General features: G+C 37.5%; 2 protein-coding genes across 2 annotated transcripts in view; one reads left to right on the top strand and one right to left on the bottom strand.

Moving 5' to 3' along the window:
- Positions 1–5,143, bottom strand: part of skic3 (SKI3 subunit of superkiller complex) — a 30,312-nt gene extending 25,169 nt beyond the window's left edge. Inside the window, exons 1-14 of the mRNA XM_077231632.1 lie at positions 5,071–5,143; positions 4,790–4,882; positions 4,511–4,654; positions 3,977–4,068; positions 3,430–3,505; positions 3,131–3,274; positions 2,885–2,983; positions 2,681–2,789; positions 2,016–2,156; positions 1,657–1,758; positions 1,423–1,547; positions 867–953; positions 640–743; positions 425–551 (exon numbers count right to left, since the gene is read on the bottom strand). Of these exons, the coding sequence (XP_077087747.1) occupies positions 425–551; positions 640–743; positions 867–953; positions 1,423–1,547; positions 1,657–1,758; positions 2,016–2,156; positions 2,681–2,789; positions 2,885–2,983; positions 3,131–3,274; positions 3,430–3,505; positions 3,977–4,068; positions 4,511–4,654; positions 4,790–4,879 (1,440 nt within the window). The 5' untranslated portion in view covers positions 4,880–4,882; positions 5,071–5,143. The remainder of the gene's footprint in view (positions 1–424; positions 552–639; positions 744–866; positions 954–1,422; positions 1,548–1,656; positions 1,759–2,015; positions 2,157–2,680; positions 2,790–2,884; positions 2,984–3,130; positions 3,275–3,429; positions 3,506–3,976; positions 4,069–4,510; positions 4,655–4,789; positions 4,883–5,070) is intronic.
- A 246-nt stretch (positions 5,144–5,389) lies between these two features.
- On the top strand, positions 5,390–18,262 carry nol6 (nucleolar protein 6 (RNA-associated)). Its single transcript, XM_077231647.1, has 26 exons — positions 5,390–5,578; positions 5,780–6,004; positions 6,221–6,337; positions 6,452–6,628; positions 8,036–8,204; positions 8,536–8,670; positions 8,766–8,929; positions 10,408–10,528; positions 10,637–10,695; positions 10,788–10,889; positions 11,375–11,490; positions 11,576–11,753; positions 11,895–12,017; positions 12,111–12,259; positions 13,689–13,764; positions 13,858–13,998; positions 14,086–14,200; positions 14,859–15,013; positions 15,102–15,265; positions 15,365–15,517; positions 15,601–15,698; positions 16,710–16,834; positions 16,938–17,027; positions 17,119–17,319; positions 17,435–17,536; positions 17,673–18,262. Exons 2-26 carry the CDS (start codon positions 5,780–5,782, stop codon positions 17,820–17,822), a joined length of 3,405 nt encoding a protein of 1,134 aa, XP_077087762.1. The 5' UTR covers positions 5,390–5,578; the 3' UTR covers positions 17,823–18,262.
- The last annotated feature ends 149 nt before the right edge of the window (positions 18,263–18,411 follow it).

An 18,411-nucleotide genomic window follows, 5' to 3' on the forward strand; every position in this document is an offset into this window, starting at 1 on the left:
GCGTTTGGCTGTTTAGTGAAACTGGCGCATAGCATAACGCATCTAAAACCGTAATCATAAATACAGTTCATCTTCACAATAACAGTTTAAATAAATAAAACACATTTCATATTTTCCTAATGTCTTGTACTGTTAAACATGTTATCACGTGGATGAATAATCATATGCAAATGATATGCAGATGAGGATAGGCATAGTAGGCGTTGTAAGCTCCATATATGGTTGTTTCGGGGAGGAGACGCATGTGCGCACAATCTTCCGCTAACCGGGATTTATAAAGTGAATTCTGCGCAGGTTCTGGCGTACGCACGGTTTTATAAATCTGAATATTTTTTACGTACGCCATTTTTAGCTTTCTGGCGCACGTACACTTTTAGTAAGGATCCTACGCACAGTTTTATAAATGAGTTGTTGGTGGCCTCACCTTGAGCAAATGCGTATGGGCTTTGCTACGGTCCCTTTGTATTTCCTCTCCCATGTTCCAGTACAGGCGTCCCAGCAAAAAGTATAACTCCCCATTATCTGGGCTTCTGGATAAAGCCTCCTGAAAGCTGTGAGACAGAGAAAGAAGACAAGAGGATCAGTGTTTGGTGTTTACAGCTATGTTGGTTTGTGATATTGTGTAGGAGGGTTTCACACCTCTCCTCAGCTTGTTTGAGCTGTTCTTTAGCAACATGCGTCAGCCCCTTCAGAGTGAGACCCTCCACAGATCCTGGATGAGAGTTTAGCAGCTCAGCAAAAACCTGTAAGAATCATTTCATTCAAACGTGATTTGGTCTACTTAGCATGATGATAGGTATAAAGATATCAGATTTAAGCTATTTAAAATTCATTATTTATGTTCCTGTCAAAAGAAAACAATTCACCTGAAATGCTTCATCAGTTTGGCCTTTTTGCAAATGAGCTCTTCCTTTCAACGCTAAAAGCACAGGGTTATTTTTGGCATCTGAAATCTAAAAGGAGACATTATCAACATTATATCAATCAAATATATGTTAAAATACATTAAAATCAAATTTTCAAAAGCTTGGGGTAAGTATGATTTTTTTTTAAAAGATATTAATACTTTTATTCAGCTAATGTTTATAATGTTACAAAAGATCAAAGAATCCTGAAAACAACTGTTTTCAACATTGATGAGAAATGTTTGACTCTGAAAACTGGAATAATGGCTGCTGAAAATTCAACTTTGCCACCACATGATTAAATAACATTTTAAAATATATTAAAATAGAAAACTGCTATTTTAAATTGTAATAAAATTCACAATATTATTGTTTTTACTGTATTTTGATCGAATAAATAGCTTTGGTGAGTATAAGAGACTTCTTTTAAAATCATTTCAACCCCAAACTTTTGAACGGTAATGTTTGTTTCTGTTGAGACTGCAGCACTGTGTCAGTCTTTGATTTAAAACTTTACCCGAGTAAGTATCTGCAGAGCTTCATCAGCATCCTGGTCTCTTCCTGTCCTCACCAGAGCATCTAATCTCAACCTCTGCAGCTTCTGAGTCCAATCATCAGAATTCCCCACACTCGATTTCAGCCCTGAACACACAAGAGAGAACTGCCCTTTTTTACTCTGTTAGTGCAGTTGACGAGAAGTTGTCCTGTTAGCTGTGCTTCATATGTGCAGTTGTTTTCAATGATACAGTACCTTGGCTGGAAGATGTGGCACTGTCAGAGTATTTATGCATTTTTAGTTGAGCCAGAGCAAGATTATACCACCCAACGCAGGAAGAACGCATACGCTTCAGTCCTGCAGGAAAAACACAACAAAATATTTAAACATCCTGTTTGTAATTTACAATATATAGTGTAGGTGATAGGAACTTAATTAATGTTGCATAGCTGAACATGAACATAAATCAAGGAGTTCTTGAAATACACTATTAATGATCAAAATGTATTTGAAGGATTTGATATGATGCATTTCTTATATTATACTATATATGACCTCCGGTCCTTATTGAAAACCTAAACAGCAGCGAATTCTGTATATATTTATGAACTCACCCAGACCAATACTTTTGATGGCGTCCTCGTATTTTTTATCCTGACAAGCTTTAATGCCAAGACCAAAGTGAGCGAGAGAGTTGATAGGATCCAGTTCTGAGAGACGGTGGAAACAACGGACAGCTTCCTCAGTGCAGTCACCTACCAGGATCATTAGAGACAAGAACGTTTATCTGAAAGCGGTGTTAATATTGAAATATCAGTGATGAGGTTTATGTTTTCTCCCAACAGAGACAGGATTATTTTTGTACTTACTTTAGTGTTAAAACTTTTGGGGTAGGTATGAATTTTAATGTTTTTGAAATGTCTCTTATGCTTACCATTTATTTAATCAAAAATACAGTAAAAACGGAAATACTGTGAAATATTATTGCAAATATTTTCTATTAAAATTTTTTTAATATGCAATTTATTCCTATGATGGTAAAGCTGAATTTTCAGCAGTCATATAGTGCTGCAGTGATGATGTGTTTTTTTAGGTTAAAAAAAAGCATCTTGGTTTATTTAAAAGCATTTGCATGAATAAGAGTGTTTGATCCAAAGCATAATGGGAAAAAAGGGATGCTGCGTAAACTGCGTTAAATTTTGACAGCACTAATATATATTTGTTGTTTTGTTTCTCACTTATTTCATTTGTCTTCGAGGACTCGGGGTAAAACACTTACCTCTTTTAATGTAGTGCTCACTGAGGGCCTCTAAAGGGTAGGAGTGTGTCGGATAGCAGGACAGTGTGGCATCACAAAAATCTTTAAGCTTGGCCAACTCATGAGGAAGCTGAAGGAGATACAGAATATGAAACTTTTGCTTTGGTTCAGTCATTATTATTATTATGTATATTATTATAATTGTGGCATATAGAGCTTACCAACCTTAGAAAGACATTTAATGTAATCCTGTGAGAGGCTCCTGTGGGCTTCACTGGGTACATCTACTGTCATTTGCAAAGCTCTTTCAAATGCTGATATCAGCTGTTGAGAAAAGAATAACACACTGTAAGCTTTGTAAAACTAAAAAATGTATGTATTGACATTAACCTGGGGGTATGTACAAAAAAGAGCACTTCAAATTTTTCAAAAAGAAGCATTTGAGAACTAAACCAGGTGAATCAGACTGACGTGCTGCTGAGTCTCATTGTCCTGATCCTCAATAGTGTCTTGCAGGAGTCTGGTCATCTCCTTCCACAGCTCCAGCAGCTCTGAATCCTCCACCCTTTCCTCCCCCTCCTTCATCTGGATTAACCTCCGCCACACTCTGGCCACCTGTGGGTGGAGTAGCAAACATATGGCCAATCAAACCGGATGGTGATTTTAGAAATAATGTGTAGATTTGTGAAGGTAACAGCCCAGTGCAGTTCTATCCTCTGAAATCTTCTGTTGTAACATCAAGTCCTGCTTATCATATTTAGAGATCATACCTGTAAATAGTTCTTCTCTGACTGAGAGATTTCCACCAACTTCTTGCTCACTTCGAAACATTTTGCTTTGTCTGAGCTGCAAATGCAGAAAAACATACATGGATCAAGCAAATTGTTCAAACTGCATCATGTAGCATGGTAGACCTTTTTAAATGAGGCTCTTTCGACCATTTTTGTTTATTACAAAACTCGATGTTTTTTATTCAGGTTAAAGGATTTATCACTTGTTCTGAAACAATCTTCAACTTTTATTCTGCTGCCCTGGGAGAGATGTGCTCCTGTCACTTCTCATTTCTGTGATAATAACCAATAAAAGTTTTGTAGACAATTCAACTTATTTGCTCAATAAAATGATTGGCATGATTATAGAATTCAAGTTCAAAGAATTTCACTGATTTTAATATTTTTAACATTTATTATGAAGTCAAATTTAAAAGGTGTGTAGGGGCACAATCTAAATGTTTAAAGCTATTATAACCTATCATCTAAATTAGATTTTTTTTTCATTTAAAATCATCCTAGGAGAAAAGAAGACCACTTTACTTACGTTTCATACAGAGTAATAAGTTTCTGGTAAATCTTTGGCAGCTCGGCTTTGAAATCTGCCTGGTCATCTTTTTCGTACAAATTTGCTAAACCCTGTAAAAGAAATCCACATCTCGTAAACATTCACTGTTCGATCAGCAGTGCACAATATCATTAAAAAACATATTAACAAATGAAAGTGACAAGTGAAGGCCAAGTATGGTGGTAACCCATTCTCGGAATTAGTCCTCTGCATTTAACCCATCCAGGTTAGCGCACACACATTAGGAGCAATGACTGCAAACAGTCACAACCAGAACAGTGAGCAGCCATTTTTGTTGTGGCGCCAGGGGGAGCGATTGGGGGTTAAGTGCCATGCTCCAGGGCAACTCAGTCATTTCCTGTCGGTATTGAGAATCAAACCTGGAACCTTAGGTTTACCAGTCTGATTATCTAACCATTAGGCCACGACTTGCCAAATGGTTAACAAACTGTGTCCATAAACAAACACTACATTTTATGGACCATTCATTAAATTTCATCAACTATAACCCACCTGCCATGCCAGCAGTTGCTCTGGCTCCAGTTCAGCGGCCTTTCTGTAGGCGATCTGTGCCTGATCCGGCTGCTGCAGCTCTGTGGCTGCCACTCCAATGAACACCCAGGCATTATAGTTATTCTTCTCAAGCTTGAGAACAGCCTGGAGTACAGGAATATGGTTTAACTTGAGAGTGAAATGTTTACCTTGCCTACCCACTCAAATACAGTCAATCAAGAGAAAAGTATGAGATGGAAGTTATTTAGTGTATGCTGACAAGTGGAAGTACATACTTACCTTACAATGTTTCAAAGCTTCTTTAAACTCTTTATTTTTAATGGCTTCTCTTGCACTTTTCAGCTCAGCTTTCACTTCTTTACTGGACATTTTCTTTAATAATTTGACAGAGATAAATGTTAACGAAGCATAAGCAGTAGTAAAGGATGTTTACAGTTATGCATGCTATTTTGCCTGTTAACTTGCTGAAATGTAGACATAACTATATTGTCATACTACCACACTTATTTTCAAAGGAAATGTATGTATTTCTAGAATGTTAATGTAAGAAATGTACGTACGGCAGAACTTGGTTTGTTTCCATTCAGCAAGCAGTATATTGCGCATGCGTGTCGTGATGCTTAAGGCTACGTCATTGTACCGCGACAAACATTGTATTTATTTACCCACAATAACTTTTTTTTTTAAAAAGAATGTAGTCATGTCCATGCGTTGTAATTGTTTAATATTTACAATATAAAATATCAGAAAAGATTCGAATACATTTAATATTCACAGAGAGGTGTCAAATGTGATCTCTACCAACCTTGACCATGTTTGGAGGTGGAACCAAAGCTCAGCAGCCAATCACTTAAAGGATTAACTTCACACGAACCAATCAGTGAACTCACGTAGTGGTCCTGGTTTAGTATGTCCCATGTGTTACCCATGTGAGCGACTCGTTGAATCAGAAGAAACTGTAAATTAATGAATTATTTGTGTTTACCCTTTTAAAAGCTTACTGTAATTTCTGTGCAAATTAAGAAAAAGAGGAAGGAATCGTCATTAACTGAAGAAAAGGTTCATGAGGTTTGGTGTCACGCATTTCTTTTTTATATTACTTAGAAAAGCTGTTTTTACCAAAATAACTTACACCCCTTTTGCTAATTGTTTTACAAAATATTTAAACCTTTACTTTTAGTTTGTTTTGTTTTGTTTGGTAAAATGCATATACAGAAAGTGTATTAACTTTATTGAAGAGTAATAACAACCGTAACATCTCTTCAACAGATGGAAGAACCAGATAACATTAAGAATGATGAAGGAATGGAGAACAAGAGTGCAAAACAGTCGAAGGATCCCAAGCGAAAGGCAAATGACACAGTCTCGGATGGTGGGGTCTTACGGCCTCTGAAACTGTCCAAAAAGGAGCTATTCAAAGCCCCCACAGTGGAAGAGCTCAACCAGCTGAAAGAAGCAGAAAATCTCTTCCACTGCAGCATATTGAAAATGCAGGTCAGAAATCACATGCATGTCTTACTGTCATTTTATGTTAACATAGCTGCATACATGTTTTATTGTAATATATGGTATGCTCACTGATTGCTCAATGAGCAACTCAGTGCATGACATGGCTGTGAACTGTGAATTATTTATCAATGTATGAGAATACGTGGATTATAACAATATATTCAGCTTTATTTATCACTGATTCATACGGTTGATGTTCAGATGGAAGAACTGCTGAAAGAAGTGGCCCTTAGTGAGCACAGGAAGAAGCTGGTGGACTCTTTTGTGCAGGAGGTTATAGATTCCCTGCAGTCTGTGCCTGAATCTGAAGTTGTGGAGGTCAGAAATTTGTGAAGCATTTACATCATCAGCAGCGTAGCATCAGCACTTATTTTTACTGATCTCCATGGTAGCTGTCAACATCATTTTCTTATTAGCCTTTTCTTTCTCTAGTTGGATGATCTTTCATGGTTGCCAGGCGTGGAAGTCCCATTCCTCCTCGTCTCGCTGGCATCAAAAGGCAAATTTCACATGGAGCCTCCTGCATCAATCGACGTGGTAGGCAGTTATCCACTGGGGACCTGTATCAAACCCAGAGTCATTGTGGACTTGGCTGTCACTATTCCAGCTGTAAGTTATAACCTCCAAAACAACGGTGCTATCTATGCAACATATTTCTCTCTCTGTCTGTCTATCCATCTATATAGCAATCCATCTAGCATCTATCTAACCATAGTTCTAGCATCTATCTGTCTGTATATGATATATATATATATATATATATATATATATATATATATATATATATATATATATCATATACCAGACGCATATACCAGTGTGTATATATATATACACACACACACAGTAGTCAACATTTGGAGTGGATCATAAAATTCTTCAAAGTAGTCCTAAGATGAGAACGGGTATTGTTCAAAATTCATGTATAACTTGGATGAAAGGTTTTGATCCACTTGTTGACTACTGTATATGAATATATATTTTACTGTCGGTGTAACGTGTTAATATAATTAGTAATTAGTTATGGAAATATAATGCAAATAAAATTATTTAATGCACCCGCCCTGACTTACAGTCATCATACTTTTCATACAGTTGATTGGTGACGCAGGGCAACATCTCACTGCATGATGTAGCCTATAGAATATACAGTAAATAGAATATTTTTTAACAGAAATCTGTTTTTGTTCCGAATAGCAAGAGTGCAAATGTGATATTGATTTTATTCAACAATATTATAGTGCAGATGCAATATTAAAATAAAATAGTGTCTGGTTTATTATTGTCTCAATTTTGCCAACAAAAATATTAACTGTAACGCCACAGCAGAACTGTTGTGTCCTCCCAGCAACACACAGCGGTGTTTAGTTTCAGAATTAATCCTTTAGACATTTACCGGCACCTACTGGCAGTTTTACTTTCTTCTTTAGAGTATCACTTAATTAAAAATGTATAAATATTTCATAAAATGAAAATTATTTACATTTACATCCTCATGTCATTTCAAACCTGTAGGACTTTCTTTTGGGGAACATAAAAGAAGATATTTTGAAGAATGTTGGCAAACAAACTGTTTTAGTCTGTAGATGCATCTAAATACCAAATCAGATGCAGCATCTGAAAACAAAAATCATGGTCATTTAGCCTCAACCTTTATTTGTAGAATAAACAAATAAAATATTTATTTCTAAAGCGATTTTTTTGTAATATCTGTTTCATACTTTTCTCATTTAATACAATAACGAATTTATATTTTGGGTAATTTCTCAGCCAAATTTGATGTGCAATTAATTTGATTAATTAATTGATTTAATCGCATGGCAGCCCTAATAAGTATATGTCTGTGTTTGTATCCATCTATCTGTCTAACTAGCTATATATATATATATATATATATTCTTACATAGATGCATACATGTATGTACGTGTGTGCATGCGTGTATATGTCTGTTTGTCTAAAGTATTGTGCAATTAATTAAATCTGTTACAATATCTGTTACTATCTTCTCTTTGAAGTCTATTTTGCACCCGATGGATGCCATTAACCAGCGGTACCCACGGAAGCGAGCGCTGTATCTGGCTGGCCTGGCGCAGCACCTCTGCTTCTCAGAATCTGTGGGTTCACTGTGCTACTCTTGTCTCCATGGCAACCGGCTTCGCCCAGTCCTACTTCTCAAACCCCCAGGTACAATTGTATTAACACTAGCTTGTGATGCGTATTAGCTTCTTCAAAGTTTGCACTACACTTACTTGCAAATGCTTTCATGCCAAAGCAATTTACATGGACGTGCATGTACGCACCATGTCTACTGTGATTATCTGCTCACATCATTTTGGCTTCCAAGTTAATTGCTGTCTAGCAGATGCTTTTTTTTGGTGCTTTGAGTACACTAATAGAAGCAGCCCTGTGAAAAACACTTAGATGAATTGGTCTTGCTCAGGAGCATGCATTAATAAGGGGTTTCATCATTGCTTCAAACTAAAATGACCATGTTAACTTTCTGTTTGAACTTTAGGTAAAGACAACAGTAAGGTCACGTTGCGGATTCATGCCATTCCTCCTCCGGACTTCCTTAAACCTAGCCGCTTTCATCCTCGGAAGAACAACATCAAGACTGAGTGGTTTACAGGTGTTGCCAAAAAGCAGCAAGGTACTGAGGAACTTTCTGAGATCAGCCAATTACATGACTAAGGCAGCACACATACTGACATGTCATAATATTTTTCTGTCATTTTTATCATGCAGAGAGCAGTGGGCCCGCTACTCCTCATTATAACAGCACAGTTCTTGGAGATCATCTCCCACTGTCACATCTTCAGTTCCTGTCAGCCATCAGCGCACAGTGTCCTGCTTTTGGAGATGGTGTCGCCCTCCTCAAAGTGTGGATGAGACAGAGAGAACTGGACCAGGTAAGACCCCAGTGTTTCTGTGTGCGCATGTTATTTATTACCCACATTGAAATATGAACTTTTATATTTTATATAACCTTTATTATTTACTAAAATAAAAATCATAATTGATGTTCATCATAATAGAAGTACATTATACTTCACTGTTTATACATTAATTTATTCATCATGCACTATCTCTTTCTTATTCCATCTCTTGCATAATTGCATCTTTATATAGCATACTTGTACATACATATTTTGTCCTTTTTTGTCCAGTGTATGTGTTTTTCCCCCCTCTATAGTTAAACAATAACTTGTTCTAAGAGATATTTTTAAGATACAATGTAGAGATGCACCGATTGATCGGCTGGTGACCGGAATCGGCCGATTTTCACGTGATCATCCATTACCGGCGACCGGCCGGTCAGTCTGTCATATTCCGATTTTTTGCCAGTCAAATGCACTCGGGCGCCACATGATACCTCTTGAATTACGGTCGTTCCACACGCAAGCGTGAGCAGTGTGGGTTATTTTTTTTCCAGGCGTGCATGTTCATTAATGAGTGCATTCACACCGAGAGCAGGAGCTGCACGTGAGCGTCGAGCAGGAGCGTCGCGTGATCAGCAGTAAAGCGGGGTTTCGGCGCAGAGTCTATTTTTGCTGCGCTGCTCGTGCTTGTTTAGCCTGTTTACAAAGTGAACAGGCTTTGTTGTTTACAAAGTGATTGTTTAGCCTGGCTGGACATGTGGTGGAGAGAACAACTGTTTGCGAAATAAAACTTGCCATTGATGTACAAGTGATTGCAATAGGGGTGTGTGTGTGTGTGTGTGTGTGTGTGTGTGTGTGTGTGTGTGTGTGTGTGTGTGTGTGTGTGTGTGTGTGTGTGTGTGTGTGTGTGTGTGTGTGTGTGTGTGTGTGTGTGTGTGTGTGTGTGTGTGTGTGTGTGTGTGTGTGTGTGTGTGTGTGTGTGTGTATTTTTTGAGAAACATCTTTATACTGCAAGGCTATATTTATTTTATTTTTATTTGCTATTTATATATTATTTTATTGCCATTTCCAGTTTTCATACAGAAGTTTAGTTTCCTAAATAAGTAAATATCATTTATTTTTTTAGTTGAATATATGGAAATGAAAATGGTTCTTCCATACCATAACACTGCACTTAGATATGTGTGTATTTCCCACACCAGGTTTAATAATTGATATAGTTCTATTTTATTTAATTTGTTCAAAAATTGTTCTATGTAGATTGTTCTATTAAAGAAAAGATAGAAAATACATATTTGTGTTTGCTGTAAAGTGGTTAGAAAAAATGAAATCGGAATCGGCTAAAATCGGTATCGGCAGGCCAAATTCATGAAAAATCGGAAATCGGAATCGGCCCAGAAAATTGTAATCGGTAATCTCTAATACAATGTCTTTTTTTGTGTGCAGTTAAAAGGAATATATGGATAACAAATTCTGTTTAATAAATTCTGTTTCTGTCACTTCTTTAGGGTGCAGGTTGTTTTTGCGGCTTCCATGCATCAATGTTAATGGCTTATCTTCTGTCCACACACAAAGTGGGCAAAACCATGAATGCCTACCAGCTGTTCAGGAATGCACTGCACTTCTTGGGTAAGAAAGGTCATAATATAACGGCTTTTTATAACTTGTTATTATGGTGGTTATGGGAGTGTATTAATCAGTTTAATCATTCAGCTGTTTATCCTTTCACATTTTCAGCTTTCACAGATCTGACAGAGAGCGGTATCACCTTGGCTAGAAATCCAGACTCAAAAGCGGTGAGCAGAAGTGACTCATGCATGTACTGTTTTTTTTAACCTGTTTTGTCTTGGTTGCCATCACCATGCCTTTCTCTTTTCTCCTGCTTCAGCCCTCACTGCAGGACTTCCAGGAAGCATTCTCCGTGGTCTTTGTGGACCCGTCTGGGCATCTCAATCTGCTTGCAGACATGACAGCTTTTACCTACAAACAGGTGAGCTCTGATGTAGTATCAATTTAGCTCTGTGATAATGTGATATTCTCTTTATATATAGCTTCTAGAGTTAGCATTTAAAGTAAATTTAACATGTTATTTAAGCGTAATTATACATTTAAAATAAATGTATTAAAAGGCCCCTTGACCTGTACATAACTGTAACCAGTAGTCCTGTATTGTAGTCAAAGATACTTGTCTCCCAAAATAATGTAATGCCTTTAAAATATATTGGGGCAGGGTTATTATCGTTTAACTAAAATAATCAAAATCAAAAAAATCTGTTAATTGAAATAAAAATAAAAATAAACAAAATGACTAAAAATAAAATGAAAATGTATTACTAAAACAAAAATTAAATGATAATACTAAAATAACACTGATTTGGTGGCTTTCTCATATATTTAATTGATTTGAACTATTAATTGGAAGTATAATCGGTTAACAAGCAGCCATAATCCAAATGTTTCTAATTTGCCTGTCAGATCCAGCATGAGGCATCACTCTCGCTGAAGTTCTGGGATGATCCGACAGTAGACGGCTTCCAGGCTCTGCTCATGACGTCCAAAGCCATGATCAGAACATATGACAATGTTTTTCAGTAAGTGTCCTTAAACACAAACCTGCTATTTATGTGTTATTGTATTCATGTTTTTCTGAAAACACTTCCTCGCTCTCCTTCTCAGACTGAGTGAGCTGGTGAATTTGCAGGCCTCTTGTAAGAAGCTTTCACTCCTCAATGAGCTCATGGACCACAGTGGGAACTATGTCCTCAGTGCACTTCCTTTCATTTTGTCCCTCTTGCAGCGAGGGCTTGGAGAAAGGATCAACCTTCTGGCACACTCACTCCCTCAAGACCCTGAGGTAGATTTATTACCATTAACATTGGTAAAAAAAATACAATCTGATCATTAAAAGATGCATGCAGGCGCATGTTTTGACCAATCAAAGCATTCCTAAATGGTCTCTATACATTGTTTTAATGTGTGTAAATGATTTTTGCAGTGGCCGGTGGACAGTGCACCTCCTAAGCATAAGGACCAGCCGCCTTTGAACATTGGTTTGATGCTGAACCTTGAGCAAGCTCTCTCTGTTCTTGAGAGAGGACCGCCAGCAGATAACCCCAAGGTAAACTAGCCCACATTTCCAGTGATGTCTGTGTATGTGTCATATGGTTCTGAAGCAGTGTCCAAACACTCTCTCTGTTGTTGGTGTTTCAAGGCAGATGAGTTTAGGCAGCTGTGGGGCTCTCGCTCGGAGTTACGGCGCTTCCAGGACGGATCCATCACTGAGGCAGTGCTGTGGTCAGGGAACTCCACCTGTCAGAGGAGATCCATTCTGCTGGAGATCATCACTCACCTACTACAGCTGTACGTCTCTATTCTAGCCTTTATAGTACTCAACTTAGATACACTCTGTAAAAGTGTTCTTAAAGGGTTAAGCTGCATTCACACTACCAGCGACAGTGACTGGCGGTCAGGAAGCTAGTGGGCATTCTCAATACTGGTTGCCTAATAATGTTTTTGAATGATATTCACAGATGTTACTCATAACTCATAACTTGTTGTCTACATAGCAGATGTTATGTACAAACGAATCAGTGTTCTTACCACTACAAACAAACATTTTAGAAGGAAAAGACTAAAGTGCTCTTTGAAACCACAAGCGCCGATCTATCTGGGTTCACAAAACCATTCAGGCTCAGAGTCAGAATGGCGAGTACCACCGTTTGAACACAGAGACTTATATAAATTATAAGAAAAGGTGCTGATTGCTAAAGTAACAACTTATCCATCAGGCCTCTGACACTCTCCACTACAGGTTGTAGTGATTGATCACTGGCGCTCCACTGACTTCACTCCTATTGGTTGTCGCTCCTGAAAGCTGCTCTTTGTATAATTGTATAAAGTGAAACATATCTCAACTTTGTTGCGTTGCTGGATACGCCTACATCACCAGAAATCACCAGCTCTCTGTTGAAATGAATAGGATTGTGCCGCTTTGTCACTGCGTGTCACTGGCAGTGTGAACGCATCTTTAGTCAATTCAGACATTTACTTTATTTAGGTTAGTGTGCAGGCAGATTAGTTTTTTGGTTGCATTGATATAAAATTTAAGTAGCAATTGAACTGCATAGCTTGGGTAGTTTACAAAGTTGCAGAATTAGCTGAGAGGCTTTTTTAATATGTACTGTTGTTATTGTTAACTAATATTAAAACTGTTTATAAAATTGGTAATAAATAAAGCTAAAATATAAATATTTGAATTTTTTTTATTGAAGTACTACAATGACTTGCATAGAAATAAAAATCAATAAAAATATTTATTTTTATAAAATGTATATTATATCTTTATTATAGAAATAGTAAACAAAGTAATAAAAATAGCAAAAGCGCATGACACAATTACTAAAACTTAACTAAAATTAAAAATAAAAGCTCAATTCATAATATTATTAAATGCTATAATAGGATATAAATAATATCTGTTTATTGTTACTATCTGTTTTCGTAACAATAAAATGTTACTAAAATAACACTTATATAAGCAAAATGGATATTGTTACTGAAATTACACAAATGATTTGGAGTCTAATCAAATGGGAGTCAAATTGAATTGAGATCTAAATCAGGATCGAATTGAATATTTATGTCAAGGTGGTGCTGTGGAACATTTAGATTCTTTTTATTGTTAGCATAATATTTAGCATGAATCTTTTTGTGTTTTTATAAGCTTTTCCTTGACATGTTTTTGCATAAATTACATTCTCATGTTATTTGTTATTTTCTCTAATTTTAGTCATGCCGATATCCCTGAATCATGTGTGAGACTTGTTGGTGGACAGCTGGATGATGTCATCAAAGTTAGCAAAGAGGTACTTTTAAAAGTGACTGTGCTACTCATGTGAAAATTGGTAAACAGGTTGCTTCATCTGCACAAGCTTGCGTTGATTTTTTTTGTCGCCCAGATGTGCACTACAGGTGAAGAGGAGAGTCTGAAGGTGATTCAGTCTTATGATGATCTGAGCAGGAAGCTCTGGCAGTTGGAGGGGCTGCCGCTGTCTATAACATCAGTACAGGGTGCCCACCAGGCCTTGCGATACACACAGGTCAGACACCTCCTCGCTAGATTCAGTTGTGTAATGTACTCGAGTAGATCTCTTAATTTTCAGTTTTTCCTCATTTGTCCTTTACAGGTTTTCCCCCCAGTTCCTGTGAAGCTGCTCTATTCATTTTTTGACAGGAAGAACCAGCTAGGATTAGTGCCACGGAAGGAAAAACCTTGCCCTTATTACATCACCCCTATCAAAGGTACTGTGTTGCAGACTGTATCAAGTTTTTCATAATTCTCATGTAGTTCCAAACAAGACTGGCCCTCATTCACTTTCATTATATGAAATAGAGTGGCTGGCTAGGATGTACTTTAGAAGTTCACCTTTCTTATCTCACGTAAGAAAAAAAAGTCTGGAATGATATGAGAGTGAGAAAATGGTGCCAGTTTTATTTTTTTGTGATGAATTATCTCTTGAAAATGCTTCTGCTATTTTTTTCTTTTAAATTTGGAAAGTTTGAGTTGGAACAGTTTGCAAGTAGAAACACAATGACGCTAGTAAAAGTAGACTAATGAGTAGATGAGTTTTACTTTTTGGCATGATGACGTTCAATATCGCCAACCTCTCTAGTCCTTTTTAGCCAGTTATTCGCTACCACCTTTTTCAAGACACTTAAAAGCTTAAAAAAATCACAAGGGGGAATTACTGATGTATTTTATTGTTATAGAATAAAATGTGAAACTATCTTGAGCCACAGATCTTACCACAGATCTTATCTCAGGCCCATTGACTTTGAGACTATGGAACTGGAAGTGAAAGAACTTTGTTTTCCATGTTTTAGGACTCATTCCTGCAGCACTCTATTTTGGTATATGAATATGGATGCTGTTATCTTTCATTCCCTTTTGTTTCTCTAGTCATTGTTCATATGGAGGGAAGTGGAAAATGGCCCAGTGAGCACCTGGCAATACGCCACATCAAGGCAGCCTTTCATATCAGCTTGGGAGAGCTGCTTTACAAACTCCACAATTACAAATGTCATGCAACACCCGCCTACCTGGATGTGTATAAGGTAATTTGTGCACGTTGCTGTTGGTTTTCACATTTATGATAGTAATAATATTTTGTCCAGATGGAGTTATGTGTATGTATCCATTCAGGATGGGCTAGCCTTCCGAATCCAGGTGGCATATCACAGAGAACCGCAGATCCTGAGGGAAAGCCTGACCCCTGAGGGAATGCTGATCTACAGGGAAAACGCTGAGGCCCAGGCGCTGGAGCTGGAGACCCAGCACAAACCTTTCCTAACCAGCAACTTGCATGGGTACAACACGCATAGATAATCATGCATGATACACTCGTTTGATTCGGCCTTTGGACAAGTGGCTTGTTTAGATAAATAACTTGACATGTTACATGTTAGGCTCCAGCAGCAGCTTGGGTGTTTTGGTGTCGTGTGCCGCCTGGCTAAGCGCTGGCTGGCATCTCAGTTCCTTTTGGAATATATCCGAGAGGAAGCAGCTGACCTGTTGGTGGCTTCACTTTTCCTACATCCTGCGCCCTTCACTCCACCAAGGTAATATGGCCCTCTGGCTCATCTATTTATTTATTAATTATTTTATTGTATACATATAAAGTGACGCCACAAACTTTTTCCAGCTCTCCTCAGGTGGGGTTCCTTCGCTTCCTTCATTTGCTTTCCACTTTTGACTGGAAAAACAATCCCCTGATAGTCAACCTCAATGGGAAACTCACAGGTAAGCTTCATCTTGGGTATTTCACCATTGGTTTATTTTAGGGATTGCACGACTAAAAATTTTTACAAATATTTGCCAAGTAGTCATAGGGCTGGGACAATAAATCGATGCATTGTGAATCGAGAAATGATTCTGGATTGATTCCAATTTTTTCCTAATGCATCTTAGGTGCATTAGGAATTCTCTCTCAAATGGATGTGCTCTAGATTCCAATGCCTGACACATACACCATTTGAACCGTCTAAAATAATCATTCATAAAGTTTGAAAAGGTTGAAGCAAATTACAGGGGTGTTAGCAGTGGGCTGTTTACATTAATACTTTACATTAATACTTAAAATAAGTACATTCTCAGAATCAGCCGAACACACGAGCACTCTTTAGTGCTCTTCTTTGTGAGCATTTGAGCGTGTGATTAAAATTTAGCCTAGAGCACCATTTGCTGTTAAAAGCTAAGCTCAGAATCGATTTGCGATGCATTCTGAAAAAATTGGAATCGAGCCACAAATCAGGATGTACAGATATATTGTCCCAGCCCTAACTGACCCAGCAGGTCATTGTTTACCTTATAGAATTGCTGTTTCTGCTATAAATACTGTTTCTAGCAAGTAATGGGTGAAGAACAAAGAAGAACAAAGTCTTAAATCCTATCGCCCACAGATAATTTGCCATAATCAATCATCCCTAGAAAATTCTAAATAACAGGATTTATTCCACAGAAATCTTTTGTAACATGAATGTCTTTACTTTCACTTGCTGAATAAAAATGACCCTAAACTTTTCAACAGTAGTGTAAAATGATTAACATTCACGTTTCTACCACTTTAATATAGTTTGTTACACAAATGTTTACACTTGGATCAAGGATTTTTCCTTCTGGTGTTGACGTGTAGAACAAGCACAACCAAAGTCATTCGATCCACAAGTAACACATTGACCAGTAGCAGGACTAATTGTCTTTTCATGCGTTAAAACATTTGTGGATACTGAAATGAGTATTTTTATGTTTCAGCTGCTGACCTCACAGATATAAAGAATGACTTTGTGGCCTCTAGAGAATCTCTTCCCACCATGTTCATAGCCACTCCCACTGATAAGAAAGTCTCTGTGTGGACTAAAAAGGCTCCTTCTGTGCAGGTTTGCAAATGCAGTAGTGTTCTAAATGACCGTATTTGACCAATTATGCTATAGGTTTGTTGTATGTACAGTAAATATTACTGGTGCTATCTCCTCCACACAGATGCTTCAGCGTGCTATCATACTTGCAGCTGAGAGTTTGCGTGTTTTAGAGACTCATCTTATTGACTCCAGTCAAAAGCAGGACATCCGGGTCAGTTCATCTATATATAGCCTATTCTGCAAATGTATGCAACTGTCATCTTTTTGTCTTTAACCTCACTTTTTCCTTTCTTTGTTTCTAGGTGGCATTTCGACCTCCTCTGGAGGATTATGATGTACTGATCCACCTCGTTCCACAGCAGGTTCCTCTGTTAGCTAAAGCGGTGGATCCTCCTGCCATCACCTTCCAGAAAGGCACCTTTAGAGGCGAGCCATCCGCCTCAGGAGGAGCTCTGCCTGTCATAGACTATGATCCGGTCCGACTGTATCTCTCTGAACTCAGGGTTTGTGTAGTTTTTAATTCACTTTTACTGAATCCTTTCCCATTATGCCCTGATAGACTTTAAATACCCTTGGTATGCCAGATCCATCTTATACCAGTTCTCTTGGGATTTTTAGGATGCATTTGGAGATCTGGCTCTGTTTTTTTATGACCAATTTGGTGGAACTGTGATCGCAGTGCTGTGGAAGCCAACTGCCTTCGAGCCGCAACCATTCAAGGTTCCTCTATTATTATTCTTTTTTTTATAGCTTTTATTTACTATGACCCTGACTATGGTTAGCAGAATTTAATAAAATTGGCTTACAATTAAGATTTTTGGTGCGTCCTGACTCTCCTGATTTTCTCTGTTCTCAGACATCTTTAATGAATGCCCGCCGTTTGGAGGTGAGCGGAGATGTGGCAACCACCGTGCCAAACATAGAGGCCATCCTGCAGGACTTCCGCATCATCGGGGAGGGTCTCGTCAAAAAATTGGAACTAAGGACGGAAAAATGGGCTGTCTAGGATCTGGCAGTAGTTTCTGTGGAAATAAATGTTTATCTGGATATATTCTCTGTTTATTTTTAACATTTCATGCGCTCGAATTGCTTCGATTAAATTTTCAGCATCTGCCTTTTAAAAACATTGTTCTTCTGTATTATTTTAATTAAGTAATAACAAGATGATTTGTTCCTGTTATACAATGAGTGACCCAATTTTATATGTGAATGTGGCTCTGTAAAAAATGGACAACCATAGTAAAACAATGTAATAAAACATTTAATTTGACCTCAGAATCAAAAGGTGAAAAAAAATGTATTGCATGAAATGTAGAACCTTAAAGACTAATTCTTCATAATTTAGGAACTTAGTTATTTTTTACTGTGACATCATGGCTGTTTAACACATTCCCTCCCAAATACTTGTTGCAGTGCTGTGGCAAATTAAAGAACATGTATCGTTAGTATTTGTTGTTCTCTTTGGTATATTTTCTCTCTCAGTTGTTTTTGAAAGAAGTCTGATGCTCACCAAGGCTGCATTTTTTTCTAACAAAAAATTTTATACTTTAATATTATGATGTACTATTACAATTTAAAATAAAATCTTTCTATTT

The sequence above is a fragment of the Siphateles boraxobius genome, unplaced genomic scaffold, assembly GCF_051911475.1.
Source record: "Siphateles boraxobius isolate OS27281-9 unplaced genomic scaffold, OSU_SipBor_1 16, whole genome shotgun sequence".
NCBI lineage: Eukaryota > Metazoa > Chordata > Actinopteri > Cypriniformes > Leuciscidae > Siphateles > Siphateles boraxobius.

Coding starts and splice junctions, on each gene's coding strand:
- nol6 (XM_077231647.1), top strand. CDS start 5,780: ATGGAAGAACCAGATAACATTAAGAATGATGAAGGAATGGAGAACAAG. Junction 6,338..6,451: donor CTGAATCTGAAGTTGTGGAG/GTCAGAAATTTG, acceptor TTCTTTCTCTAG/TTGGATGATCTTTCATGGTT. Junction 13,765..13,857: donor TCATCAAAGTTAGCAAAGAG/GTACTTTTAAAA, acceptor TTTGTCGCCCAG/ATGTGCACTACAGGTGAAGA.